General features: G+C 41.1%; 9 protein-coding genes across 9 annotated transcripts; 7 read left to right on the top strand and 2 right to left on the bottom strand.

Annotated features, from left to right (window-relative positions):
• Positions 1-256: 256 nt before the first annotated feature.
• On the bottom strand, positions 257-874 carry ATP5 (F1F0 ATP synthase subunit 5; the record flags this gene model as incomplete). The annotated part of the gene is made up of 1 exon (XM_071050988.1): positions 257-874. The coding sequence occupies one exon, from the start codon at positions 872-874 to the stop codon at positions 257-259; it is 618 nt and encodes a 205-aa protein (XP_070908200.1).
• A 706-nt stretch (positions 875-1,580) lies between these two features.
• BFR2 (rRNA-processing protein BFR2) lies at positions 1,581-3,188 on the top strand (the record flags this gene model as incomplete). The annotated part of the gene is made up of 1 exon (XM_071050987.1): positions 1,581-3,188. One exon carries the CDS (start codon positions 1,581-1,583, stop codon positions 3,186-3,188), a length of 1,608 nt encoding a protein of 535 aa, XP_070908199.1.
• Positions 3,189-3,479: 291 nt separating this feature from the next.
• PRO1 (glutamate 5-kinase) lies at positions 3,480-4,760 on the bottom strand (the record flags this gene model as incomplete). The annotated part of the gene is made up of 1 exon (XM_071050986.1): positions 3,480-4,760. The coding sequence occupies one exon, from the start codon at positions 4,758-4,760 to the stop codon at positions 3,480-3,482; it is 1,281 nt and encodes a 426-aa protein (XP_070908198.1).
• Positions 4,761-5,145: 385 nt separating this feature from the next.
• CFT1 (cleavage/polyadenylation factor CFT1) lies at positions 5,146-9,255 on the top strand (the record flags this gene model as incomplete). Its single annotated transcript, XM_071050985.1, has 1 exon — positions 5,146-9,255. One exon carries the CDS (start codon positions 5,146-5,148, stop codon positions 9,253-9,255), a length of 4,110 nt encoding a protein of 1,369 aa, XP_070908197.1.
• A 513-nt stretch (positions 9,256-9,768) lies between these two features.
• On the top strand, positions 9,769-11,838 carry RNJ42_00814 (alpha-mannosyltransferase; the record flags this gene model as incomplete). Its single annotated transcript, XM_071050984.1, has 1 exon — positions 9,769-11,838. The coding sequence occupies one exon, from the start codon at positions 9,769-9,771 to the stop codon at positions 11,836-11,838; it is 2,070 nt and encodes a 689-aa protein (XP_070908196.1).
• Positions 11,839-12,433: 595 nt separating this feature from the next.
• RNJ42_00813 (uncharacterized protein) lies at positions 12,434-12,619 on the top strand (the record flags this gene model as incomplete). Its single annotated transcript, XM_071050983.1, has 1 exon — positions 12,434-12,619. One exon carries the CDS (start codon positions 12,434-12,436, stop codon positions 12,617-12,619), a length of 186 nt encoding a protein of 61 aa, XP_070908195.1.
• A 262-nt stretch (positions 12,620-12,881) lies between these two features.
• Positions 12,882-15,026, top strand: MDV1 (Mdv1p; the record flags this gene model as incomplete). The annotated part of the gene is made up of 1 exon (XM_071050982.1): positions 12,882-15,026. The coding sequence occupies one exon, from the start codon at positions 12,882-12,884 to the stop codon at positions 15,024-15,026; it is 2,145 nt and encodes a 714-aa protein (XP_070908194.1).
• Positions 15,027-15,356: 330 nt separating this feature from the next.
• Positions 15,357-17,009, top strand: CCT7 (chaperonin-containing T-complex subunit CCT7; the record flags this gene model as incomplete). The annotated part of the gene is made up of 1 exon (XM_071050981.1): positions 15,357-17,009. One exon carries the CDS (start codon positions 15,357-15,359, stop codon positions 17,007-17,009), a length of 1,653 nt encoding a protein of 550 aa, XP_070908193.1.
• A 2,613-nt stretch (positions 17,010-19,622) lies between these two features.
• Positions 19,623-25,154, top strand: RNJ42_00810 (beta strand repeat-containing protein; the record flags this gene model as incomplete). Its single annotated transcript, XM_071050980.1, has 1 exon — positions 19,623-25,154. One exon carries the CDS (start codon positions 19,623-19,625, stop codon positions 25,152-25,154), a length of 5,532 nt encoding a protein of 1,843 aa, XP_070908192.1.
• Between the last annotated feature and the right edge of the window lie 2,356 nt (positions 25,155-27,510).

Raw genomic sequence — 27,510 nt, 5'->3', positions numbered from 1 at the left:
CTATTTTACTTCTAAGGGCATTCCAGAATTTATAATTTGATATTAGATTTAAATATTCTGATTTTTAATTTTTACTTAGAATAAATTTAAAAGATGAAAAGTAAAGGGAATACTTAATTTCAGGCTCTTTTTTTTTTATGTTCTTATTTTCTGATTGGTGTTTTGTTTTTTTATAGGAATATAAAAATAATAATATGTGCAGTTGTATGTATAGTCATTTCCGTAGATTTCATTGCGGTGTTTCTTTGGAGTGTTCTTAGATGGTTTCTTCTAAAACTTTGTTCAACTTTTGAATCTTGGAGGAAACACTTAGATCAATTGTTTGCCCACCAACTTCTACGATCAACCCACCTTTAATATCGGACTTGACAACGTTCTCAAGCTTCAATGTCTTTTGGTTACCGACCAAAGAGCTACTTTGTAGAGCCTTCTCCAATCTCTTGAAGCTCTTGTTGTCCAATGGTTGCGCGGTGGTCACAGACCCTCTCACTAGACCCTTGTGAGCATCGTTCAGCACAGAGAACTCAGAAGTGATCTTCTCCAAAAGACTCAATTTGTTGTTCTCAGCCAACACCTTCAACATGTTCACCACAGGCTTGTCAAGACCAGGTTCAGCCTTCACTAATGTGCTAACAACAACAGCTCTGTCATCGTTAGACAAAGCTGGGTTAGCCAAGATGTGCTTCAACTTGCCATCCTGTTGAATCAACGACCCTAGCTTCCCTAGAGAGCTGTAAGCACCCTCCACACTGCTCTCCTTAGCAGCTGCACTGTATAACGCACTAGCATAGGTACCTTCAACACCGAACAACTTCACAGGAGGCTTCGCCTTCGCAGCTCCAGCAACTCCACGGACAAATACTCTAGAGAACATTTTTTTTATATTTTGCAGTGCTTTTGTTTTTTTATTCCAACCACTATGTCTCAGTCCAAAACAGATATCAAAGAATTAATTATAACTAACATCTATCCCTCAATATGAAGATTGGTTTTGTTAGAGAGAGTGCATAAACCAATAAGGCAGGACGATTTCCTACGACAAATGCCCCCAGTCCGTGTACACAACACAGCTGAATCCTTCTCGTTACCCGGCAGATATTTTCAATTTTTTTCTTTTGTATTGTTTCTTGCTCTCGTCTCAAGCGACAGCTTTCTCTACGCCTATTGGTTGGAGATCACGTTATATAGGTTTAGGGCTATTCGTATGCATTTTTGTACGAATTCTATATATATAACACTTTACGTAATTGATAACACGTGATATATGCAAAGTGGTATAACTATGTACGTAAATAAATGTGCAAGTTTCGTATATTACAATATACATATGTACGTATTTTTGATGTGATATATTCGTATTACATTATATAAGATGTTCGTTTTCTTTCTTTCTTTTTTTTTTCTTGACTGAAAAAAATTAAAAAAATTTTGTTTCTAGCTCATCGCATATTTATTTTGCGATGAGGTTATCTACAAAAAGTGTATATATTTTTTGCTCGAGTAATTAATTTTACTAGAGTGTATATTTGGATGCTTTGAAAAGGCAAATAAACTCAAGTGTGTGTCTGAACTATTAAAATATGGGTAAAACATTGGCTGAGAAGATTGGAGAGATGGCTACGAAGCCACAAGTTGCAGACGTCGATATTGAGGATGTCTTCGAACACAGGGAGTCTGGCAGTGATTCTGAATTGGACGATGCTGGTATTGACGATGAGGAGGAGGAAGAGTTGAAGAAAGCGCATTATGCCGATGTGGGCAAGTCTAGATTACGGAAAGAGCTGGATTCGAAAAGACAGGTCGGTGAGCTCGAGGCTAAGTATAAAGGGTCTGTTGGTTCCAGGAAGGACTTATATGCTGACGAGTCTGATGAGCTGATCTCTGAGAGCGAAGATGATGAAGAGGAAGCTGATCAGAGCACTGGAGATGAGATTAGTGATGAAGGTGATGCCAATAGTGTTGAAACTAGTGAGGAATCGCATGATGAGGGGGAGGAGGAGGATTCACACAACAGTGATGATGATGATTCACATGGTGACGAGGACAAACGTGAAAGATTAAACAGATTAGTTCAACAGGAGACACGTCAAGTGATGAACAGGATGTCTGACATAACAAGGCGTGATGCCACAAAGGGTTATGCCATCTTGTCGCAGAACAAGTTCTTTGAGAATATTTTGGATACTAGAATTAAGCTGCAGAAAGCTATGAATGCGGCAAACGTATTACCAGTTACTGGAGAGAGTTGGAAAACTAAATTGAAGGAGTCCAAGGAGAACAAAAAATTGTTGCAAGAAAATTTAGGTTTGTTGGACGATCTGTTAAATCAATTGATTGAATTCAGAGCTGAATTTCAAACCAATGATCATATTTCAGAGGAATCTAAGGTATCAAAATCTAAGAAGAGATCTATTAGCGACGTACAGAAGGATACTGCTACCCTAGATAAAGATTTGAAGAAATACAGGACTGCTGTTCTACATAAATGGTCAACTAAGATATCTAATGCCTCTGGATCCTCTGCTTTATCTTCTTCTAAGTTCAAATCAATTAACCAAACCGCTGATGTACAAGTGGAAAATCAACTTGCTGACTCTTCGAGGCTTATTAAAAGGACATGCTTAAACAGAAGAAATGTTATTCCAATTAATTTCAATGAAGACATGAAGCAAGGTAAGCTGAAAGAATTTGAAGACGTTGAAAAGCAACAAGATGGAGAAGATGCGGATGATGATGTGGATATTCCAAAGAACTACGATCCCAGAAGAAAGGATAACAATGCCATTGATACTTCAGAAAATCCATATATTTTCGACGATGGTGATTTTTACAGAGTACTATTAAATGACCTGATAGATAAAAAGACCTCTAGTGCTAATCTTGGTGTAGGTGGTGCTTCCAACGGTAGTGCTGTGGTTATTTCTAAATCTAACTTTAAGCTAAAAAAGAACGTTGATACAAAAGCATCTAAGGGTAGAAAACTAAATTTCTCGGTCCAAGAACCAATTGCTAACTATGAAGCTGCCATTAGTTCTGGTTATAAGTGGTCTGATGAGCAGATTGATGAGTTCTTTGCTGGTCTATTAGGACAAAGAATCAACTTCAACGAAAATTCTGAAGAGGAAGAAGGTGATGTAGATGAGGCTACTGAGGCTATTAAGAAAGACGACATCCAAATATTTGGGTAGTTTGAAAGAAGTTATTTGGAGAATAACTAGACCAGACCATTGTATTACTGCATCTATAATAAATAACTGAATAAATATATCCTAAGAACATTTATAAAATATTTTATTATATCAAATTTATACATTAAATTTTATATAGAAAACAAAATATAAATAAGAAAATAACTCAGTTTTGCTCTTGGTTAATAGAGAATGTATAATAATCGTTATCTCTTCGTAAAACAAAAACTTTCGACTGCAAGTCTATAAATTGGGCAGTCTCTCTATTCCGATGATTTCATAATTTCAATTTTAGTGGGGTGGGAAGGCCAGATTTTCTCTTTGTGCGATGTACTCAGTATCCATGTATCCCAATATTTCTTCAATTTCATCACTTTGTAACCCTTTGATTTTGCTAATTTCTGTGGAAGTGTAATTACATCTAGCTCTCCCCACTATTTCAAATGAAGACTCTGGGTCCACCTCACCATTTGGTAGTCTTTTACCAACCTTCAGATCAACACATTCCATTTCGTGGAAGTTTCCTTCGACATCAATAATACCTGCTGGTAATAAACCAGCCTTGTTCTTTCTTGTTAGAGCCTTAAACGCACCTTGGTCAATTATGACAGAACCCTTAGTAATTAGGCCATGTAAAATCCAGAATTCTTTATTTCTTAAATGATTGGATATATTGTTGGCAAGGAACTTAGTGTGTAATGGGACCCCCATTCTCTTTAACTTCGCAAGTTCTTCTTTCTGAAGAGCCATAAGGTCATCATTAAATTTGGATACCTCACTGTCTGTACCATCTAGAGCTTGAATATATTTGACAATTCTGTAAATATTTGATGGGGTATCACTCTTCATAATAATAGTATGCACACCGGCATTAGTTGCGAGCTCTGCTGCGATCAATTTCGTCTGCATACCACCGGTACCAACGTCTGATCCAGAACCTGCTGAAGTATCCACACCTGGTAAGCCCTTCGACAAATCAGGCACCACAAGGATTGGCTTAGCCTCAGGATCAGTTCTAGGATTGGCAGTATATAGACAGTCAACATCAGTTAGCAGGAATAAATAGTCGGCATGTACCATACCAGAGACAATGGCAGATAATGTGTCATTATCACCGAATTTGATCTCTGTGACAGATAGAGTATCGTTTTCATTAATAATTGGAACCACCCCCATCTTCAACAACTCGCTTACCGTGTTCTGTGCGTTACGGTACTGAGACCAGTCAGAGATGTCGTTTCTGGTCAGTAATATCTGCGCAATAGACTGCCCGAAATGTGCAAACAGTGAGTCCCAACGGCCAATCAACTTACCTTGTCCGATAGCAGCAATTGCCTGTACCTCAGAGAGATGTTTTGGCCTTTTATCCATCCCGAGAATATGCAGCCCAACACCTATACTCCCACTCGACACAATCACCACATTGTGACCTAACCTCCGCAACTTGACAACGGTCTCAACAATCAGAGACATAATAGCCAAACGTGGCTCCCTAGTCTTCTCATCCACAAGAGAAGACGTACCCAACTTAATCACAATCGTATACGGCTTAATACCAGCTGCTTCCGTCATCTCAATCAAAATGTCGTTTTTTATATACCAATTGCTTGAAAGCTGTTTAATGTATTATATACTTCGATGCTGAAAGTACCTTATCCTAACCTTTCAATATACTTAACCCACCAGCTCATCGAAATTTTTCAAGCTTTTTTTTTACTTTTTTATTTTTTTGAATTTTCCATTTTTTTTTCATTTAGGCCATTGTTATAATAGCAGGAAAAAGGCAATGGATAGCTATATTAAGAACATCAAAGAGCACAATTTGGCCTCTAACAGTGATTCATACCATCAATTATCATTTAATATCTAAGCCAGGCATTATAGGGACTGAATTGAGGCATTTTCTTTTTTCCTCTTGGTCAATAGGGATTACAAAAAGACAAAATATAAAGAAATTATGAATATCTTTGACAATGTGCTGGACCCCAGTGTTGTCTCACATTCTGTTACGGGTCATTTCACCACAACAGAGTATCTGGAGCTGTTAGTGGTGAGAACGAATATTATCTCGCTGTACAAGCCCATACGATCCGGCAAGTTGTACCTGGTAGACGAGTTTAGGTTTGACGGTAGGATCACCGATATTGCATTAGTTGCACAGACACATAATCACCACCAGGGGGTAAGCCAGGGAAACAACCCCCAGGGCTCTAGTTCCTTGAACTATTTGCTCCTGAGCACAGCTGTGGCCAAGTTATCAGTGCTGCTGTATAATCCAGTCACGTGCTCGCTTGAGACCCGGAGTTTGCATTACTATGAGGACCAGTTCAGGGAGTCCACGCTTATCGAGCTGGCTCGTGAGTCGCGGTTACGTGTGGATCCAAATAATCAGTGCGCGCTTGTGTTTAACAATGACGTTGTGGCGATATTGCCCTTTCTATTTAACCAGAATGAAGATGAAGAGGACGAAGAGAGCAATGACACACCTAGTGGTAAGAAAAGCCTGTTTAAGAGGAAAAAAAGCAAGAATCCAGCTAACCAGAAGATCACTGGACCTTCTCTCGTTATCAATTGTAGCGAGCTAGGCCAGAACATAAAAAATGTGGTGGACATACAGTTCTTGCATAGTTTCACGAAGCCAACATTGGCTATAATATACCAGCCCCAGTTATCATGGTACGGTACTAAACCACTGAAACCTTATCCAACAGAGTTTTCTATAGTAAGTCTTGAGTTGGCGTCAAATCAACAAGATACGGAGTTCAAGCCCACCACAATAACGCAGATATCAGATTTACCTTCTAATTGGCATACGTTAGTACCAACAGTGTCGGGTTCCCTGATAGTTGGTGTTAATGAGTTAGCTTATATAGACAATACTGGTGTATTACAGACAATATTGCTGTTAAATGGCTATTCCGAGAAAAATCTGCCGAAAGTAAAATTTCAGGACCAATCAACTAATGAGATATATTTCTTAGAAAATACGGTAAACATGTATGTCCAAACCGATTCAACATCCAATAATAAAGAAGAGAGCGTTTTGCTATTAGATGAAAACGGCTTTGTTTATAACGTTATCCTTAAGTCAGAGGGTCGTCTTTTGACAAAATTCAACATTACTAAACTCCCCTTCGGAGAAGATATACTTAAGGATGCTTCATCGCCGACATGTATTACCACTATTACTTCTGACAGCAAGAATGACTCCATTTCATTATTCATTGGATTCAATTCAGGTGATTCTGTGGTCCTTCGACTAAATCATTTAAAATCTGCAATTGAAATTCAAGAAACACTTGAGCAACCGACCGAAGAAGAAAAGCAGGATATATCGATGGCGATGGATGAAGATGACGACGATGACGATGACATTGATCTGTATTCTGACGAGGAAAAGGTTAACAATGACAGTACTAAGGATGTAAGTAATAACGAGGAAACTAAATCCGATGAGCCTTTCACTGTTGAACAACTAAGTAATTTAAGGAATATTGGGCCTATCACTTCTCTCTGTACTGGTAAAGTATCATCTATTGAAAACAATGTAAAGGGCCTGCCAAATCCCAATAAGGATGAATTTTCTGTTGTATGCACTTCGGGGAACGGGACTGGATCTCATTTAAATGCCGTACTGACCGCTGTACAACCAGAAGTAGAAAAGGCATTGAAGTTCATTAGTATTACAAAGATATGGAATATACACATCAAAGGTAAAGATAAGTTTCTGATTACTACAGACTCTACAAAATCGCAGAGTAACATATACGAAATTGACAATAATTTCGCCTTGCATAAGCAAGGTAGACTCCGTAAAGATGCTACAACAATTCATATAGCCACATTTGGTGATGGTAAAAGGATAGTACAAGTCACTACTAATCATCTTTATCTATATGACTTAACCTTCAGAAGGTTTTCAACAATTAAGTTTGACTATGAAGTCGTTCATGTGTCCGTCATGGATCCTTATGTTCTTATCACACTATCTAGAGGTGACATAAAAGTGTTCGAGCTTGAACCAAGGAATAAAAAGAAACTTTTCAAGGTTGAACTACCGGAGATCTTATCTGAGATGGTTATTACCTCAGGTTTGATCTTGAAAAGTAATATGTGCAATGAATTCTTAACAGGTATTGGTAAGTCAACCGTAGAGCAGATGTTATTTACTTTTGTTACAGCAGATAATCAGATAATCTTTTTCACAAAGGATCACAATGATCGTATTTTCCAGTTGAATGGTGTAAACCAACTCCAGGACTCGTTGTACATCAGTACATACCAACTTCCCGATGAAGTCGTACCAGATCCATCTATTAAGCAGGTCATGATAAATAAACTAGGTAATAAGTCCAAAGATGAATACTTGACGATTCTGACATTCGGTGGTGAAATTTATCAGTACAAGAAATCCCGGAATAGAAACAGCAGGTTCTACCGGAACATAAACAGAAACGACCATCCGATCACAGGTGCACCTGACAACGCCTATGCCAAGGGTGTGAGCACCATTGAGAGGATCATGCATTATATTCCAAACTTCAATGGGTACTCGGTAATCTTTGTCACGGGTAGTGTCCCATACATTATCATCAGTGAGGATGACTCCTCACCAAAGATATTCAGGTTTGGTGATATCTCTCTTGTTTCCATGACGAGATGGGGAGAGAAGTCTGTGATGTGTGTGGATGACATCAAGAATGCGCGGGTGTATTCATTAAAGCAACAGGATTTCTACTACGGAAACAAACTTCCTATTCGTAAGATCAATGTTAGCACGATGCTGCAGGACTACAAAACCTTGACGAATGTTGTATATCATGAGAGGACACAATTATATCTTGTTTCATACTGCAAGGAAACTGATTACGTGGCGTTGGCGGAGGATGGAGAGCCGTTAGTCGGATATGATGCGGAGAAGACCAATGCCCGCGCGTACAAAAGCGGTATCCTCCTTATCAACCCTCGGAGCTGGGAGATCATCGACCAGCGGGAGTTCGGAGACAACTCGCTCGTAAATGACGTGAAGTCCATCCCTATCCAGATTGACACCCGCACGAAGCGTAAGCGGGAGTACGTGGTGGTGGGTCTCGGGTTTGTCACAGTAGAGGACGTGCCGCCCACCGGGGAGTTCCACATCTACGACATCACTGAGGTTGTCCCTGAGCCCGGCAAACCGAACACTAACTTCAAGCTGAGCGAGATCTTCAAAGAAGAGGTGCGCGGCATCGTGAGCGCCGTCAACGGCATCAGCGGGCGGTTCCTCATCAGCCAGAGCCAGAAGGTCATGGTCCGTGATGTGCAGGAGGACAACTCCGTGATCCCCGTCGCGTTCCTCGACGTGCCGGTCTTCGTCACCGCGATCAAGAGCTTCGGCAACCTCGTCGTCGTCGGGGACGCCATGCAGGGCGTCCAGTTCGTCGGCTTCGACGCCGAGCCGTACCGTATGCTCACGCTGGCCACGAGCGTCACGAAGTTCGAGGTCGTCTCCGTGGAGTTCCTCGTCAACGGCGGCGACGTCTGCTTCGCCGTCACAGACCGCAACCGCATCCTCCACGTCCTCCGCTACGCGCCCGACGAACCAAACTCCCTCTCGGGCCAGCGCCTCGTCCACTGCTCGAGCTTCAACCTCCTCTCCCACAACACCGCCACTCTGCTCGTCCCACGGAACCTCGAGTTCCCGAGATCCACCAGCACCACCACTGCCCCGCGCTACTTCCAGACCCTCGCATCCCACACCGACGGCTCCCTCTCGAAGATAGTGCCGCTCGACGAGGACGCATACCGCCGCCTCTACTTCCTACAGCAGCACATCGTCGACCACGAACAGCACCTCGCGGGGCTCAACCCGCGGATGGAGCGCCAGCAGAACGACTTCTTCCACCTCGGTCACGCGCTGCGCCCGATGCTCGACATGAACACCGTCCGCCGCTACACAGACCTCTCCACTGAACGCCGCGCACAGATCCACCGCAAACTCGGCCGCCAGGCCAACATCGAGCTGTGGCGCGACCTCATCAACATCGACTACTCCCTCCGCGCCTTGTCCCCTGCCTCTGCCCAATAACCCTGCCCAATAACGAATGTCATATTGTACGTGGTAACGCGTGAAAAACCATCAACACGTCAAAAAGAAAGAAAAAAAAAACATCAAGCCACGTCATGTGATCGCATACCCCGACACCATATGATGAGATATCTGGTGCATGCCCGTCCTCGGCGATCTGAAAAATTTTAAATTCTTTTTTTTCGAGTTTGAGCGGGCGGGGTCTGGGTACGGCATTTTTTATATAAGGCTCTACGTGTTTTTCTCTGAGTTTTGGCACTGCTCTGGGAGATTTTCTCTATGGGGTCCTGTGAAGTCTCCGCGTAGTCAGAGCTCCTTGGCTGCACGGCGCAAGATCGAGACAGGCGAAAGTAAATAGGTAGCCCGTGGAAATCACCTGTTGGACCTCTCGTGACAGCTTGATTATAAAAATAAACTTAGATTTAGCAGATAAGGCATGTACTTACATAGACCCAATACATAAGAACTTCAAAGAAATTGCAGAAAAAAGTAGAATCTCGTATTATGTTAGTGATGAATACTAAGAGGGTGACAGTGGTGGTGGTTGCTGCGCTGCTAACTATTGGGTTGCTGGTGCACCAGCAACATCGGTATGTGAGGCCTGTTCCTGCCAAGGGTGTAGGGAGATCTCCTTCTAGGCAGAGTTTGATTGAAAATAAAGGATCTGGAGAGTATCGTGGTGTCACTGGCGCTTCTTCTTCTTCTGAAGCTGTGGCTGTGGGTAGTGAAGAGGATGTTAAAAATTATGATCCTAACAAGGTTGACTCTGGTATCTCTATGGCTCTGTTCAGTGCAGATCTTGACCCTGAGAGGTATTACGACGAGTACAAGATGGCAGCGGACACCTCTGTCTTCGCGTATATCCGTGAGTCCCTGTTACGTACTCAGATGGGACAGGCATCCTCTGCTGAGTCGTACAAGTCCTGGAGCCAGGCTCACCGCAAGCAGGAATATATCGTGAACAACTGGGAGAGCTCTACGCTGAGTGACCGTTGTAAAGTGTTGGTGACAGCCATGTACAAGAAGGATCCCATGTGGAATCATACATCGCTGACCGAGGAGTTTGGCGAACGTGGAGACTCTAACCCTTCATTAATCAAAGCTATAGAGAGACTCAGGATTTACAACCAGTGCTTCATCAATGGTGAAGTAGGTAGCGAAGAGTTCTTTGAAGACCTCCGTACCGAATTCAACATGTTGATCACAGCAGAGGATTTCCAAGCCAGAATGTTCCCCTTCCTCAGAAAGATGCCAGTTGAGACCACTGAGCACATGATACCGCGTGTTGTTAACATGAGAACGGGTCTTATGGACGATACTTTGGCAGAGGGCATCGAAAATGTTACGCCTTATGAGTTTAACACCAATTTCTTCCAGCACTGGAGACAGATGGCCAAGGGTAGAGGTATCGTTACCACCATGGCTCCACACCAAATTCCACTGCTGAGGCAACAGTTCCGTATCTGGAAGGAGTTGAATAACACACTTCCAATCCAGATCACTTACAAGAATAAAGAATTGGATGACAAACACAAAGCAGAGATCGAAAGCATCGCAAGAGACACTGATCAGGAAGTGTACCTGGTTAATATGCAAACTGTCTTAGACGATTATGAGTCTAAGCACAAACTGCATGGTTTTACGAATAAATTCCTCGCTACCATTTTCAACACTTTTGAGGAGTTCATTTTTATTGATGCAGATGCAGTTAGTTTTGTTAACCCAATAGAATACTTTGAAATGAGAAGTTTTAAGAGAAGTGGTATGAGAATGTGGAGGGACCGTCATATGAATCACCTAGGTCACGATGACTATTGTAACGATATACTAATTGATATTGTTCCTAGTTTTGAGGAGCATCTCTTCATCGGTTCCAACTGGGATTTATTGCCAACTGATCCTGAGGTGAAGACTTCGAGTGATCCTAAAGCCCTTCTTTTCAGAGAATATTTTGATAGAAACCTATTGCACCACGCAGAGAGTGGTTTATTTGTCGTGAGGAAGAGTGATAAGCTAGCAGGTCTTGTTGCAGCACTATTCCTCAACAAGCATTGGGGTTACAACTCCTGTTCTTATGGTGACAAGGAGGCCTTCTGGGTCGGACCTCTAGTAATGGGTATGGACTTCTATCTAGACAAGGCTGGCGCTGCTGCACTTGGTAAGATAGTGGACATGCAGACACCAAAAGGTGAAAATGCTAAAGCTATTTGTTCGACGCAACTGGCTCACGTCGACGACGATATGAGGCTCGTCTGGACCAATGGTGGCTTAAGAAACTGTAAATTTGACGATGGTGCTAAATATGATTATGAAAAAAAGAAAGAGTATTTCTCTACTAAGTTCGGTTCGGAAGAGGAGTTAGACAAAATGTACCGTAGCAGATTGGAGGTTGATGGTTTCATTATTCCAGACGGAGAAGATATTCCATGGCAACCAGCTAATGAATGTAAAGGGTACGTCCATTGTGCCTTGGCTGTACCTGGCGACGTGGCACATAACGTCTACATGGATGCCTTCGAGCCTGAAGAAAGAACAACCATTAACCACTTGGTCCAATTGTATAATGAAGCTGCCTCTGCTTAATAAACCCTACCACTAATTTTAATATTAATAATAACACATTCCTAATGTTTGGACTATGTACTTAATAATTTATCTTTCCAATAAACAACTATGTATTAATTAAAAAAATATTTCACATCTATTTATTATTAAAATATTGTTATTCTACAGATATTATAAAAAGTTAGCAAATTGATGTTACATCTAACTCCAAATCATAAAAATAAATAAAACACAAAAAGATTTTTTCTAAAAGTAAAAAGAAAATTGCTTCCAATCGGATTTGAACCGATGATCTCCACATTACTAGTGTGGCGCCTTACCAACTTGGCCATAGAAGCTAATTGAATTTGTTGAAGATTTCAAAATTAGTTTCCTTCTAGTTCTAACAATTACCTCTGCATACCCACATTATATTCAACACGAAAATTCAAACAGTCTAAAACGTTAACTGTAAGAGATCTATTATACTGTTTCTCCTAAAACTATAAGAGCTCTATTATACTATTTCACCTAAAAGGCGTAATCATGCTATTTAGGGAATTGTAGTTAAAACTGAAATATGACTAAAATATCTTATGATTTTCCTGGAATATAACTTTTGTAGGAGACTATAATGTCTTTCTTATCATTATTTGACAAAGCTGCTCTTTCTAATATACCTTCCATGAAATTACAGATCCGTGATAGTTTAATGGTCAGAATGGGCGCTTGTCGCGTGCCAGATCGGGGTTCAATTCCCCGTCGCGGAGATTTCTCTTTTTGCCCTTTTTCCCTGATATCTTTTCTTTTTATTCAATAATTTAAACATTTTTTTTAATTTTATTTTTTTTTTTTTAATTAGTTTGATCCCTTTGGCACTATGACAGTCTTTAGATGATATCACAAAACTGCTTATCAAATACTGACCTGTACATCGGGGAAGCCTTTGAGAAACATATATAATTCGCTTTCTCTTTAGAATTAATACTTGAAAAGATAAAATTTTAAGGGTTCTTGAAAAAATAGATTCTTCACTACCCCCAGGAGTTTTAGGTTTTCAATTGTCGTATTTTTCATGGGAGATGTCGGTGAATGATCAGATTACACATCTTGGAAGAACGCTCACGACCGCTGCATCGGTACTTATCGGTTCCCAGGATCTCGAGAAGAATGTGGAGCAGAACTTGTTCAGTTCTACCAGGAACCCTTACCGGAAATCACTTCAAGAGAGTCTTGCCGCTGCTGACTTCATGAATTCAGAGACCTTTGAGAAGTTGAAGGGGTCGAGGAGGCTGGTTGGTGGTGAAAGGGAAGGTTTGTTCTCGGAGGAGAGTCGAAGGGCGTACTTTCGCAACCAAGTCTCGGATAAGAAGACGACCTTCAAGGTTTTAAGTCACATTAGTGACGATCTATTACGGGAGATCCCGAATTCTGATACTGCTGAAATTACTGTTGGTGAGAATAATGAAGATGAAGATAACGAGAAACGCATGAAGGGCAGCGTGAAGTTGTTGGGTATGTCTTCAGAAGACGAGCCAAAAGGCAGAACGGTATCTCTATATCAAGGATTTGAGGCCTCTTTACCTACTGTGAATAAAAGCATAGAGTTGGGTCAGAATTTACTTGAGAATGGTACTGAGAACCAAGTATTAACCAAGTCTGGACCACGATCGAAGATAAAAAGTGGGCCTTGGGAAGATCTGCTAGAATCAAAGGAAGATGTGTATATATCCATGGATTTTAGTCCTGAAAAGATTGCAAGTATTCAATCTAAAAACCAACTTTACCGTATTAACGAATTAGCTAATAATAATTTGGAAATGTTGGAGATCAGGAAAAAGCTTTCTGCTGAGGAAATTGACAGTATTAAAGATAAAATTGAGAAACTGCAAGTCAGACAAAACCTACTAATTAAAAAAATTGCTGCCATTGAGGAGAATGAACTTTTCCTTGAGGATACTGTCAGAGAGATAAATAACCGTATCGCAGAGTTTGATTCGAATAGTGATGCAGATATGAATTTATCGAACCTCCAAAATACTGAATCGGTTATAAATGCGACACGTCCCAGTGCATTGGAAAGAAAAGACTCCATAAATATTGTAGAAAGTTCTTTGAATGAGATAAGACAATTCGGTGCAGATACTGTCAAGGATACCGTGAACGAAAAGTCAGAACTGGATACCTTCTTTGAAAATACTAAGAATAGAAGGGCAAGAAAAGCCTCTTCTACTGTTCAAAAATATTATGCTTCTGGTAAAAAGATGTCCACAATTACTATGGCACATCCAGAGTCTATTACTTGTTTAGACTTTGATCCCCAATTTAATCTGTTGTGCACAGCTGGGGAATTAGATCATGTAGTCAAACTATGGGATTACACCAAAAGGAGACAGATTGGTTCAATGGAGGGTCATGTGGCTACAGTGAGCTGTATGCAGATGGACAAGAGATACAGTCTTGTCGCGACAGGTAGCAAAGATGCCACAGTAAAGCTTTGGGATACTAATCGTGTAATAAAGCATTTTGACAACGACCAGGCAGCTCATGAGATTCATACGTTTGATGCCCATCTAGATGAAATTTCTTCATTGTATATAGACTCTGATAATTTACTTACTGCATCACAGGATAAAACTATTCGGAGGTGGGATTTATATTCTGGAAAGTGTGTTCAGGTGTTCGACATCAATTTCCCTACTCTGACTGCATACAAACCTAACCGACCAAGTACCAATTTGGAAAACAATCTAGCATTAAGAACTACCACTACACCTATAATTGGAGCTATACAAAGCTTCGATGCTGCATTAGCCACAGGTACCAAAGACGGTCTGGTAAGGCTCTGGGACATGAGAAGTGGCGAAGTGGTACGTATCTTAGAGGGACACTCTGACGCGATCACCAGTTTGAAATTCGACGCTACCAACATAGTCAGTGGTTCTCTAGACGGTACTGTGCGCATTTGGGACCTCAGGACCGATGGCATCGCTGACATACTGTCACTAAGCAATCCGGTGATCGCGCTCGACCTGGACCCCGAACACATAACAATAGCATCAAATGATCACAACGTACATATTTATGACAGAAAGCCCCGCGAGCAATGGCAGCTAGAGGACGCCTCAGGTGCAGAAACTTCGTCAACCTCAGTGTACCTTAAATACAAAGAGCGCTACCTGCTAGAGGGCAGGTCTAACGGGGACGTGAACGTCTGGATCGTCTAACAGAAAAAATAAAATAAATATTCAAAAGGATTGTGGGAAAAAAACTCTTATTTTATATTAAATAACTAAAATTTACTTTATAAATATTCATTACATATCATTATTCGGTTATTTTTATAATCTTAAACGTAAACTTCACGTGTGTGGCGAAGAACCGGTGCTCATCGCGCTGCGATTTTTTTTCAAAAGAAAATTAAAAAAAAATTAATTTGGTATACTAGATATTGGATATAGGTAATGAGCGTATAAGAAGTATAGAGAGGATCAATTTTTAGGCTTTAGGATTACTGTAACACGCTGAATATAGATCTGAGATAGTAATTAGACGCGATGAATTTTGGTAATCAGACTCCTACGATAGTGGTTCTGAAAGAAGGTACTGATTCTTCTCAAGGTAGAGGTCAGATCATCTCAAATATTAATGCATGTGCTGCCATTCAGGATGCACTAAAGCCAACCTTAGGTCCACTGGGTTCGGATATATTAATTGTGTCTTCTAACCAGAAGACTACCATCTCTAATGATGGTGCTACCATCTTAAAGTTGCTGGATGTCGTTCATCCAGCTGCCAAGACCCTTGTGGATATTTCTAGGGCACAAGATGCAGAGGTTGGTGATGGTACTACTAGTGTAACCATTCTGGCTGGTGAATTGATGAAGGAGGCTAAGCCATTTCTAGAGGAAGGTATTTCAACACATCTGATAATGAAAGGCTACAGAACTGCGGTAAAGTTGGCAGTAGAAAAAATTAAAGAACTTGCGGTAGATATCAGTGGTGATGGAGAGACTAGTAGGGAGCTTCTAGAACGTTGTGCTAAGACAGCTATGACTTCTAAGCTTATCTACAAAAACGCCGATTTCTTTGTGAAGATGGTTGTCGATGCAGTGTTGTCATTAGATAGAGAGGAATTGAACGATAAACTTATCGGAATTAAAAAGATTGCTGGTGGTGCTATGGAAGAATCGCTGTTTGTAGACGGTGTAGCCTTTAAGAAGACATTCTCCTATGCAGGTTTTGAACAACAACCAAAGAGGTTCACGAATCCAAAGATTTTGAGTTTGAATGTGGAGCTTGAATTAAAGGCAGAAAAGGACAACGCTGAGGTTCGTGTGGAACACGTAGAAGATTACCAAGCTATTGTCGATGCCGAATGGCAATTGATTTTAGACAAATTACAGCAGATAGAAGAAACTGGTGCCAATATTGTGCTTTCAAAGCTTCCTATTGGTGACTTAGCTACACAATACTTTGCCGACAGGAATATCTTCTGTGCTGGTAGAGTAAGTGGAGATGATATGAACCGTGTTATACAAGCTGTCGGTGGTGCAATCCAATCAACTACAAACAATATTGGAGATGAACATCTAGGTACCTGTGAAGTTTTTGAAGAAATGCAGATTGGTTCAGAACGTTACAATCTTTTCAAGGGCTGTCCAAATGCCAAGACATGTACATTGCTACTTAGAGGTGGTGCTGAGCAAGTTATTGCTGAAGTGGAAAGATCTCTACATGATGCTATCATGATCGTAAAGAGAGCCCTCCAAAACAAATTAGTTGTGGCTGGTGGTGGTGCTATCGAAATGGAGGTTTCTAAATACTTAAGGGATTATTCAAAGACTATTGCAGGTAAACAACAACTTATTATCAATGCGTTTGCTAAGTCCCTAGAAGTTATTCCCAGACAACTATGTGAAAATGCTGGTTTTGACGCTGTAGAACTACTGAACAAACTAAGGTTAGCACACAGTAAGGGAGAAAAATGGTTTGGTATTGATTTTGAAAGTGAAAATGTTGGTGACAACTTTGCTAAATTTGTATGGGAACCAGCTTTGGTCAAAATCAACGCCTTAAGCAGTGCAACTGAAGCCACTAATCTAATTCTATCCGTCGACGAAACTATTACGAATAAAGAAAGTCAAGGTGCCAATGCCGGTATGCCAGCTCCTGCTGGTAGAGGTAGAGGTATGCCTATGGGTATGTAGAAGTACTACTCTTGACTGTTTTCCAACTAGTCGATATAAAGATATACAAAGTAATGTTGATGCAGTTACTTCATATGCTGCACATAGCCTAGTGTAATATTTTTAGATAGAGGATAATTATAATAGTAAATAATCTTTTTTATATACTACCATATCTAGTTTGGAATAAGGGTTGAAACAAAAAACCTCTCTTGTATTCCATATCCTAATTAATACCGCATCAAGAACAACTTAGTATAGTTGAATGTATACAAAGCGACATTTTTTCTATGTAATATAATGGATGAAACACATTGCAGCTTTCAGAAACTCAGAGACATATCTAAGCAAATTGTAATCCTTTTTGGGAAGGAAGTTTGTCAAGAAGTTATTTACTTTTGTTTTTTTTTTTAAGAAAGTTTCTCAATTTGATGTAAGACACATTATAATTGCTTTTCCACATTATAATTGCTTTTTTTACAGGCCTGGAATTTCAACATGTCACGAAATTATAGTCCCCGTTAGGTACCTTACCTTATGGGAAATCAACTGTGGATTTGCAACCGATTTGTAACCTCACTATCCCGAAATATAATTTTAAATTAATTAGCTACCCTTTCCGGCTTTTTAAAATAGAAAATATCATATTAATACCCAAATTATTAATTATTAACTTCCGTTGCAGCCGAAAGAAGAAATGAGAGTCTTATTTAAGATGAAATAACTATCTACCAAAAAACAGAAAATCGAAAAAGAAATGTCTATTTCGGGATTTACCTTATCCCATTATAAAAAACAATCGTCTCCTTTTCTCGGAAATCAAAGGCGTCAGTCAGAAAAGGAACGTAGTTCTATTTTTGCTTTTAAACGCGAATTGAAGAAGGATGGTTGCATTTTTATTCTATGCGCATTTTTTTGCGTATGGCCATCAGGACTAAATGGGTGTAAATAGATGGGAAGGGTACGTGCATTTCTCGGTAGCCAGTTTTCTACTGAAGGCAACAGCTAAGGAATAAGAGGTACCATTGTCATCTCATCCTCTAACAAAGTAGGATTTATAAACAATTGTAGGAAATTTGTTACAATAACTACTTGAAGTAGAAAGCTTTATCATTGTGCTAAAAAATCTTAACGAGTTTTTTATTTGCTTCCTGATAAGGAAAATGTAAATCCTGTTTTCGGATACCAGTTTTATTTTTTGAGTCCACTTCACAAGGGAGAACTACGCGTAGTTGTCTTTAGCCAATTTTAAAATAAAAACAACAACCTTAGAATTAATTACTAGTTTCTTGAGCCTCAGTATAATAAAAATGTCAACTTTCAACTACAACAATTGTTATACCTTAATTTTCTGAATGTCTATATGTACACCAAAAATAGAAACAATATAAAGAATAGGTATTTTACTTTACTAATTTACCACCTAGCTACTTTGTGTTCTACTATTCAATGACAGAACTAAGCAATACATTTAATTAATATTTTTTCCAAAAAACAAACAAAAAAAATAACAGCAGAATAAAAATAATATTATACTTCAAGAGAACGACCGAGTGGAAAAATAAAAGAAAAAAGAAATGTCTAAATAATGACCTCTCTTATATTTTGGATCTAACTTTTAATTTCAATCATTACCTCGATTACACAAGACATAAGCAGGTTTCTTTTTTTTTTATCTAGAATATAAATATTTATTACTAAATATTTCTAAAAATTTCGATTCCACATTATTAATAGAAAGCCCAATCCTCCTACAAATATATTCATTAATTAATTAATTATATTCCTAAGAAGAGAAAAAAGAAATAATTGGCGATGAAGATTTTTCTTCACTTACTTCGCATATAGTTTGGATTAGTGGTGAAGTTTTTAAGAAATGTATTCTAGTAATTTTACTTCTTTGAAAATAGATAAATCTATTAATAGCATCTATTTTTAATCAAATTAATTTGAGAAAATAAGATATTGCTGCTAGTGCTTAACTAATTAAATAATATCAGATAAATATATTTTAATTCTTCAAATATAATTTACTAAAAAACATAATTCTTGTAATACCTGTAATTTGACTAGAGTCTAGAAAAGGAAAAAAGGAAAGCTATCGATATAATTTGCTTTTTCTTGTATTTGTTTCGTGTCTTTATGAAAGCTATATCAAAAGAGGATTTACCAAATGCACAAAAAGGAAAACTACTTCCCCTTCATAATCTTTTTGTAACATTTGAATGAGAATATCAACAAGAACTTAGTATTGTTTCAAAATAAAATCTCTTATGATGCATAGTTTCCAAACGGAAATATGGTAATCTGATAATTTTACTAAAATATGATCTACACAGATAATGATTATGAGTTGATCATCCTAGTGGAAATAGCGTCTGCTGAATACCATTGTTTAGTTCTTAAGCACCCTATGTAAATTCTGTTTCTGCCCATAGAATACAAATATGTTAAATGAAAAGGCAGAGGTATTTCAGTAAGACCCTAGAGTAAGATGCATTTTTATAATGGTGAGAAACTATCAAGTATATAAATATGGACGCATTATTTTTGATTTATTTAGTAATTCTCAAATCCTGTTTTACTAACCTCACGAACACATTATATTAAAGCAGATAAGTAGAAAATATAGTAATGAAAATATTGTGTCCTTTACTTTTCTTAAGCTTTTTTAGTATAGTTACCGCCCAACAGAGATATGGTGCTGCCATCTATGAAAACTACGTGCACAATGGTAATATCACCGATGAAACGGGGCCTGGTATTTCATGGGGTCTAGAAATCCACCCTAATACTACAAGTGTTGAGCTTAATGGTAACATCAATCTTACTCAGTATTTGATTTTGGCGGTAAAAACTGGGGTCAGCAAGTTGGATTTCACATATCATGGAGGTGAAATTTACTTGGGAGGCAGTATGCTGATTGATAATACAGACGGAATGGGTCCACTGAGAATAATAATGACTGGTGATTCATTCACTACCCCTGAAAATACATTCGAAATAAAGGCAACGGCTGGTACCAACAGTAGTGCATACTATGATTTTAACAGCTTCAGTTCACAGGATAACCGGTTTTACAATGTGGATGTAACATTTTCGAAACGTACCTTTGTGACTGCTGGTAACCTTTATGCCCAAAATTCAACAATATATGTCGAGGGAGATTATCTCCAAACTATTCCTTCGGCAGGAGTATCCAACGGTACAATTTGGTTGGATGGAAAACTAAGTACCAAAACCTATTCTGGGTATTTCTACTTGCGATTTGAAGACAGCGATTCTACTTCACGGAACGTATTCGTAATTGATAACACTATCCCTGACCAAATAAAAGATTTTGATGTTAACGATTTTGAGCTACCGAATAGTAATAATTTTATTGCATTCACTTCTAAAATAGAATCGTTTGATTGGAAAATTCTGGAGGGTTATAACAACGACTATTTAGAAGTTACAACAGCTAATGGTGTTTTTAAACTTCATCTTAACCAAAATCTTATTTATAACAGTTCAAATTTCGTTGTGGAAACCCTAGAGTTAAACAAAAATGGAACTACTGTCCCAGTTTATGCTTTGAAATACAACTATTTTTACGTCCAACGTCCACCAGCTACTTACACTTACACACTTTTAGGCACGTATTGCATTGTAACGAATTACTTACCTACTGTCCAGAGCGACGGAATTACATTAACGAAAGTACAAAACTCATACATTATTCCTAGTTTAAATTATACTCAACTAGCGCCTAGTACTATTGTTCAAAACAAAAACAATACTATCGAAACTTATATCGTGTCCTACTTTCCAACCCTTGGTAGTGACTGCATAGATCACACAGCATCTAGCATGTATCTTTACATTAACTCCGACACCTACTCGCAGCCATCTGAATCAACAGCCTTCATCACCAAGGACAGCACCACCGAGACGGACGTGATCTCGTTCTTCCCAACGGTGGGCTCTGACGGCAAGACACACACCGGTTCCACCACCTACACCCTGGTCGACTCCGACACCTACTCGCAGCCATCTGAATCAACAGCCTTCATCACCAAGGACAGCACCACCGAGACGGACGTGATCTCGTTCTTCCCAACGGTGGGCTCTGACGGCAAGACACACACCGGTTCCACCACCTACACCCTGGTCGACTCCGACACCTACTCGCAGCCATCTGAATCAACAGCCTTCATCACCAAGGACAGCACCACCGAGACGGACGTGATCTCGTTCTTCCCAACGGTGGGCTCTGACGGCAAGACACACACCGGTTCCACCACCTACACCCTGGTCGACTCCGACACCTACTCGCAGCCATCTGAATCAACAGCCTTCATCACCAAGGACAGCACCACCGAGACGGACGTGATCTCGTTCTTCCCAACGGTGGGCTCTGACGGCAAGACACACACCGGTTCCACCACCTACACCCTGGTCGACTCCGACACCTACTCGCAGCCATCTGAATCAACAGCCTTCATCACCAAGGACAGCACCACCGAGACGGACGTGATCTCGTTCTTCCCAACGGTGGGCTCTGACGGCAAGACACACACCGGTTCCACCACCTACACCCTGGTCGACTCCGACACCTACTCGCAGCCATCTGAATCAACAGCCTTCATCACCAAGGACAGCACCACCGAGACGGACGTGATCTCGTTCTTCCCAACGGTGGGCTCTGACGGCAAGACACACACCGGTTCCACCACCTACACCCTGGTCGACTCCGACACCTACTCGCAGCCATCTGAATCAACAGCCTTCATCACCAAGGACAGCACCACCGAGACGGACGTGATCTCGTTCTTCCCAACGGTGGGCTCTGACGGCAAGACACACACCGGTTCCACCACCTACACCCTGGTCGACTCCGACACCTACTCGCAGCCATCTGAATCAACAGCCTTCATCACCAAGGACAGCACCACCGAGACGGACGTGATCTCGTTCTTCCCAACGGTGGGCTCTGACGGCAAGACACACACCGGTTCCACCACCTACACCCTGGTCGACTCCGACACCTACTCGCAGCCATCTGAATCAACAGCCTTCATCACCAAGGACAGCACCACCGAGACGGACGTGATCTCGTTCTTCCCAACGGTGGGCTCTGACGGCAAGACACACACCGGTTCCACCACCTACACCCTGGTCGACTCCGACACCTACTCGCAGCCATCTGAATCAACAGCCTTCATCACCAAGGACAGCACCACCGAGACGGACGTGATCTCGTTCTTCCCAACGGTGGGCTCTGACGGCAAGACACACACCGGTTCCACCACCTACACCCTGGTCGACTCCGACACCTACTCGCAGCCATCTGTATCAACAGCCTTCATCACCAAGGACAGCACCACCGAGACGGACGTGATCTCGTTCTTCCCAACGGTGGGCTCTGACGGCAAGACACACACCGGTTCCACCACCTACACCCTGGTCGACTCCGACACCTACTCGCAGCCATCTGAATCAACAGCCTTCATCACCAAGGACAGCACCACCGAGACGGACGTGATCTCGTTCTTCCCAACGGTGGGCTCTGACGGCAAGACACACACCGGTTCCACCACCTACACCCTGGTCGACTCCGACACCTACTCGCAGCCATCTGAATCAACAGCCTTCATCACCAAGGACAGCACCACCGAGACGGACGTGATCTCGTTCTTCCCAACGGTGGGCTCTGACGGCAAGACACACACCGGTTCCACCACCTACACCCTGGTCGACTCCGACACCTACTCGCAGCCATCTGAATCAACAGCCTTCATCACCAAGGACAGCACCACCGAGACGGACGTGATCTCGTTCTTCCCAACGGTGGGCTCTGACGGCAAGACACACACCGGTTCCACCACCTACACCCTGGTCGACTCCGACACCTACTCGCAGCCATCTGAATCAACAGCCTTCATCACCAAGGACAGCACCACCGAGACGGACGTGATCTCGTTCTTCCCAACGGTGGGCTCTGACGGCAAGACACACACCGGTTCCACCACCTACACCCTGGTCGACTCCGACACCTACTCGCAGCCATCTGAATCAACAGCCTTCATCACCAAGGACAGCACCACCGAGACGGACGTGATCTCGTTCTTCCCAACGGTGGGCTCTGACGGCAAGACACACACCGGTTCCACCACCTACACCCTGGTCGACTCCGACACCTACTCGCAGCCATCTGAATCAACAGCCTTCATCACCAAGGACAGCACCACCGAGACGGACGTGATCTCGTTCTTCCCAACGGTGGGCTCTGACGGCAAGACACACACCGGTTCCACCACCTACACCCTGGTCGACTCCGACACCTACTCGCAGCCATCTGAATCAACAGCCTTCATCACCAAGGACAGCACCACCGAGACGGACGTGATCTCGTTCTTCCCAACGGTGGGCTCTGACGGCAAGACACACACCGGTTCCACCACCTACACCCTGGTCGACTCCGACACCTACTCGCAGCCATCTGAATCAACAGCCTTCATCACCAAGGACAGCACCACCGAGACGGACGTGATCTCGTTCTTCCCAACGGTGGGCTCTGACGGCAAGACACACACCGGTTCCACCACCTACACCCTGGTCGACTCCGACACCTACTCGCAGCCATCTGAATCAACAGCCTTCATCACCAAGGACAGCACCACCGAGACGGACGTGATCTCGTTCTTCCCAACGGTGGGCTCTGACGGCAAGACACACACCGGTTCCACCACCTACACCCTGGTCGACTCCGACACCTACTCGCAGCCATCTGAATCAACAGCCTTCATCACCAAGGACAGCACCACCGAGACGGACGTGATCTCGTTCTTCCCAACGGTGGGCTCTGACGGCAAGACACACACCGGTTCCACCACCTACACCCTGGTCGACTCCGACACCTACTCGCAGCCATCTGAATCAACAGCCTTCATCACCAAGGACAGCACCACCGAGACGGACGTGATCTCGTTCTTCCCAACGGTGGGCTCTGACGGCAAGACACACACCGGTTCCACCACCTACACCCTGGTCGACTCCGACACCTACTCGCAGCCATCTGAATCAACAGCCTTCATCACCAAGGACAGCACCACCGAGACGGACGTGATCTCGTTCTTCCCAACGGTGGGCTCTGACGGCAAGACACACACCGGTTCCACCACCTACACCCTGGTCGACTCCGACACCTACTCGCAGCCATCTGAATCAACAGCCTTCATCACCAAGGACAGCACCACCGAGACGGACGTGATCTCGTTCTTCCCAACGGTGGGCTCTGACGGCAAGACACACACCGGTTCCACCACCTACACCCTGGTCGACTCCGACACCTACTCGCAGCCATCTGAATCAACAGCCTTCATCACCAAGGACAGCACCACCGAGACGGACGTGATCTCGTTCTTCCCAACGGTGGGCTCTGACGGCAAGACACACACCGGTTCCACCACCTACACCCTGGTCGACTCCGACACCTACTCGCAGCCATCTGAATCAACAGCCTTCATCACCAAGGACAGCACCACCGAGACGGACGTGATCTCGTTCTTCCCAACGGTGGGCTCTGACGGCAAGACACACACCGGTTCCACCACCTACACCCTGGTCGACTCCGACACCTACTCGCAGCCATCTGAATCAACAGCCTTCATCACCAAGGACAGCACCACCGAGACGGACGTGATCTCGTTCTTCCCAACGGTGGGCTCTGACGGCAAGACACACACCGGTTCCACCACCTACTCCTTGGATTCTGTTAGCAATATAGTTTCAGTTACTGGTACAGCTTCTAGAATGTCAACTGTTACAAGATCAATTTTTGTATCAAATACTGGACCGAATTCTGATTCTAACTCTAGTTCCAACTCTGGTTCCAACACTGTCTCCTACTCTGGTTCAGGACCATTAGGCTTTAATTCTTATACCGATTCCAACTCAGGTTCCAATTCTGGTTCTAGTTCATCAGGTTCTAACGCTGGTAACTCAGGTTTAGGTTTAGGTTCTGGTCTAGTGCAAGGAACCCAATTGAGTTTTCAACCATCTGCTTCTGTAGCTTCACATTCAGGTAATTCTGTGAATACAATCCAGTATCGCGCTGGTGCCTCTACTGTCTTCAAAAACGTTTGGGCTACTGCCTTTGTACTATTACTTCAAATGATTTGATGCCAACATGTAATTGATATACATCAATTGTACAATTATATAATACTAATCTACACTATTTTGTTCGTTCTAATTTTTTATATTGATTTTAAAGTAATTTTATAATCATGTTTATATATTGTCTATTACCAAATATTGGCTCTTATTTAGATAATCGAACGATATTATGCCGGTATTATTGTAAGACTAAAAAATAAAATGAAAGATTAGTACGTATTTAAATTAATAAATGATAAAGAATGCATTTGTAGAAGAACGCACAGTTATAACATAATAGAACAGCTAAAAAACAATATACACATTCTACCAAATAGCATTTTTATAAAGCATCATGAAATATAATACTATATTTTATATACAAGCATGTAATGTGGACCTTAACTGATACCTATATGGTACTTTTATACACATACTGTATCATGCAGAACATCACACTGCATTATAATGATTTTGTGCATGTATATATGACATATTCCGTTGGCATTGTAAGGATAACGATATTGTACAAAATATATGCTCCTCATACATATACTTTCCTTTTACTCAACTCAGTTTTCAACCTATTCAGCATGTAATCTTTTCTCGAAGGCAACACAGAACATAGAATCGTTAGCATATAATTTAGTGGTTTTATTGAATTGTTGGCAATCTAATATCAATATAAATAGCGTCAACATACCAAAAACTTAAAGTAGAGTAGTGTTGTTTACTTAATCTATATGCTATATTGGCAAACAAAACCTAAACATGATTGAAAGAAGTTAGTGGCAAAGCTTACAAATTAGGAGTCAAAACAAAATTAGAAACTGGTAGCTCCTTAAACCATAGAGATTGAATTGCAGCTCTAGTATTTCCTTTAACTACATAATTGACCTATCCGAAGAAATGACGAAAATTATGCCGTCATGATATCATATCAAGATTTTATGTAGCTAATTATTTTACAGTACGTTCTCACTTAATATAATGTCACAAGAAATTACAATAACCAAAAAATTAACCAGAGAGTTATATACACAGAATATCTACTAAGAGTCATTTGACAACAATAGTATCAGTTCACGAAGAACTGCTTAGGAGATAAACCAGCTATGTGGGTATCTTTCATACATTTGGTTGAAGAAATGTATGTGGCAAGTAGCTGTAAAATATACGGACTCGCTCTAGTTTCGGACACTATTTTTGTATTTTACATATCTGGATTAAACATAAGGAAAACTTAAATTTCCTTTCTTTATTGGTGCATTAACCAATGAAACTATTTGCAAAGGATCTCAGCAATCCAAACATTCATTCATCGTAGCGGTTTATTGGTAAAATCTAACGTTGTCGTTGTCATCATTGACCTCCGGTCCAGCCTGAAGCAATTTCTATGAATATCTCTAGAATTCATGTCAGCAAATATATAACAATGGTATATCCCTAGATTAGAAAAAACTAATAATATTTCATGTCACTGTTATTGATATACCCTAGTTATATAGGATACTATGTCTTAATTTACGAGTACATTAGGTACGGTTACAGTAACGGAAACATATATATTTTGAGTTAGAGATGATTAGATTTACTGGGATATCTTGCCCTTATCACTTCTATTATTCACTCCACCTTTTGGCTTTTGAGTTTGATTGTAATAATGACAAGAAAAATTTTTGCTAAGATTTGTCTTTTATTTTTTTATCTAAAACGGTATAATATGGAATCGCAAAAATTTTCCATATACAAATTTGGCAATATCCAATTAATGAATTTATCCTATCTCTAAATGTTTGAATATATTTGAGTACAGTGCCATTTGTTTTCTACAAACGCATTAGTTTCTATTTTAATTAGCTACTCTTCTATTTGGGGGGGGGGGGGGCGAAACGCGGAAATCTTTTTGCAATTTTTTTTCTTTTTTTTGGGGAGGTGGGGGGATTTGCCTATAGGGGGGATTTGCCTATAGGGGGGATTTGCCTATAGGGAGGATTTGCCTATAGGGAGGATTTGCTTTTTCAGTAGTTGTTTCTATAATTTTTATCGCGCCAGATATTTGGCCCAAACTATTGTCGAAGGAGAATTAAAAATAGTACATGCTTATCTGAGTTTGATATTATGGCTACGATTTATATCCTTCCTACTAAAACTGTCCTTTCCCAATGAAGGCAATAATAAGAAAGTATTTTATTTACTATTACATTCCCTTTCTGTTTACGTAACGATAAATGCGATTTATTAATGAGTATGTTCTAGACATCAAACATACGGACAATTACCTTAAAAAAATGAATCCTTACTAAAATAAACATGAAAAACGTAGTCAGAAAGTAGCGTACAAAACCGTTTTCAGGTATCACCCTTGCCGTACGTAATA

The sequence above is a fragment of the Nakaseomyces bracarensis genome (genome assembly GCF_045282275.1).
Source record: "Nakaseomyces bracarensis strain CBM3 chromosome Unknown Scaff4_1, whole genome shotgun sequence".
Taxonomy (NCBI): Eukaryota; Fungi; Ascomycota; class Saccharomycetes; order Saccharomycetales; family Saccharomycetaceae; genus Nakaseomyces; species Nakaseomyces bracarensis.
This window is presented reverse-complemented; position numbering and strand designations above follow the sequence as displayed.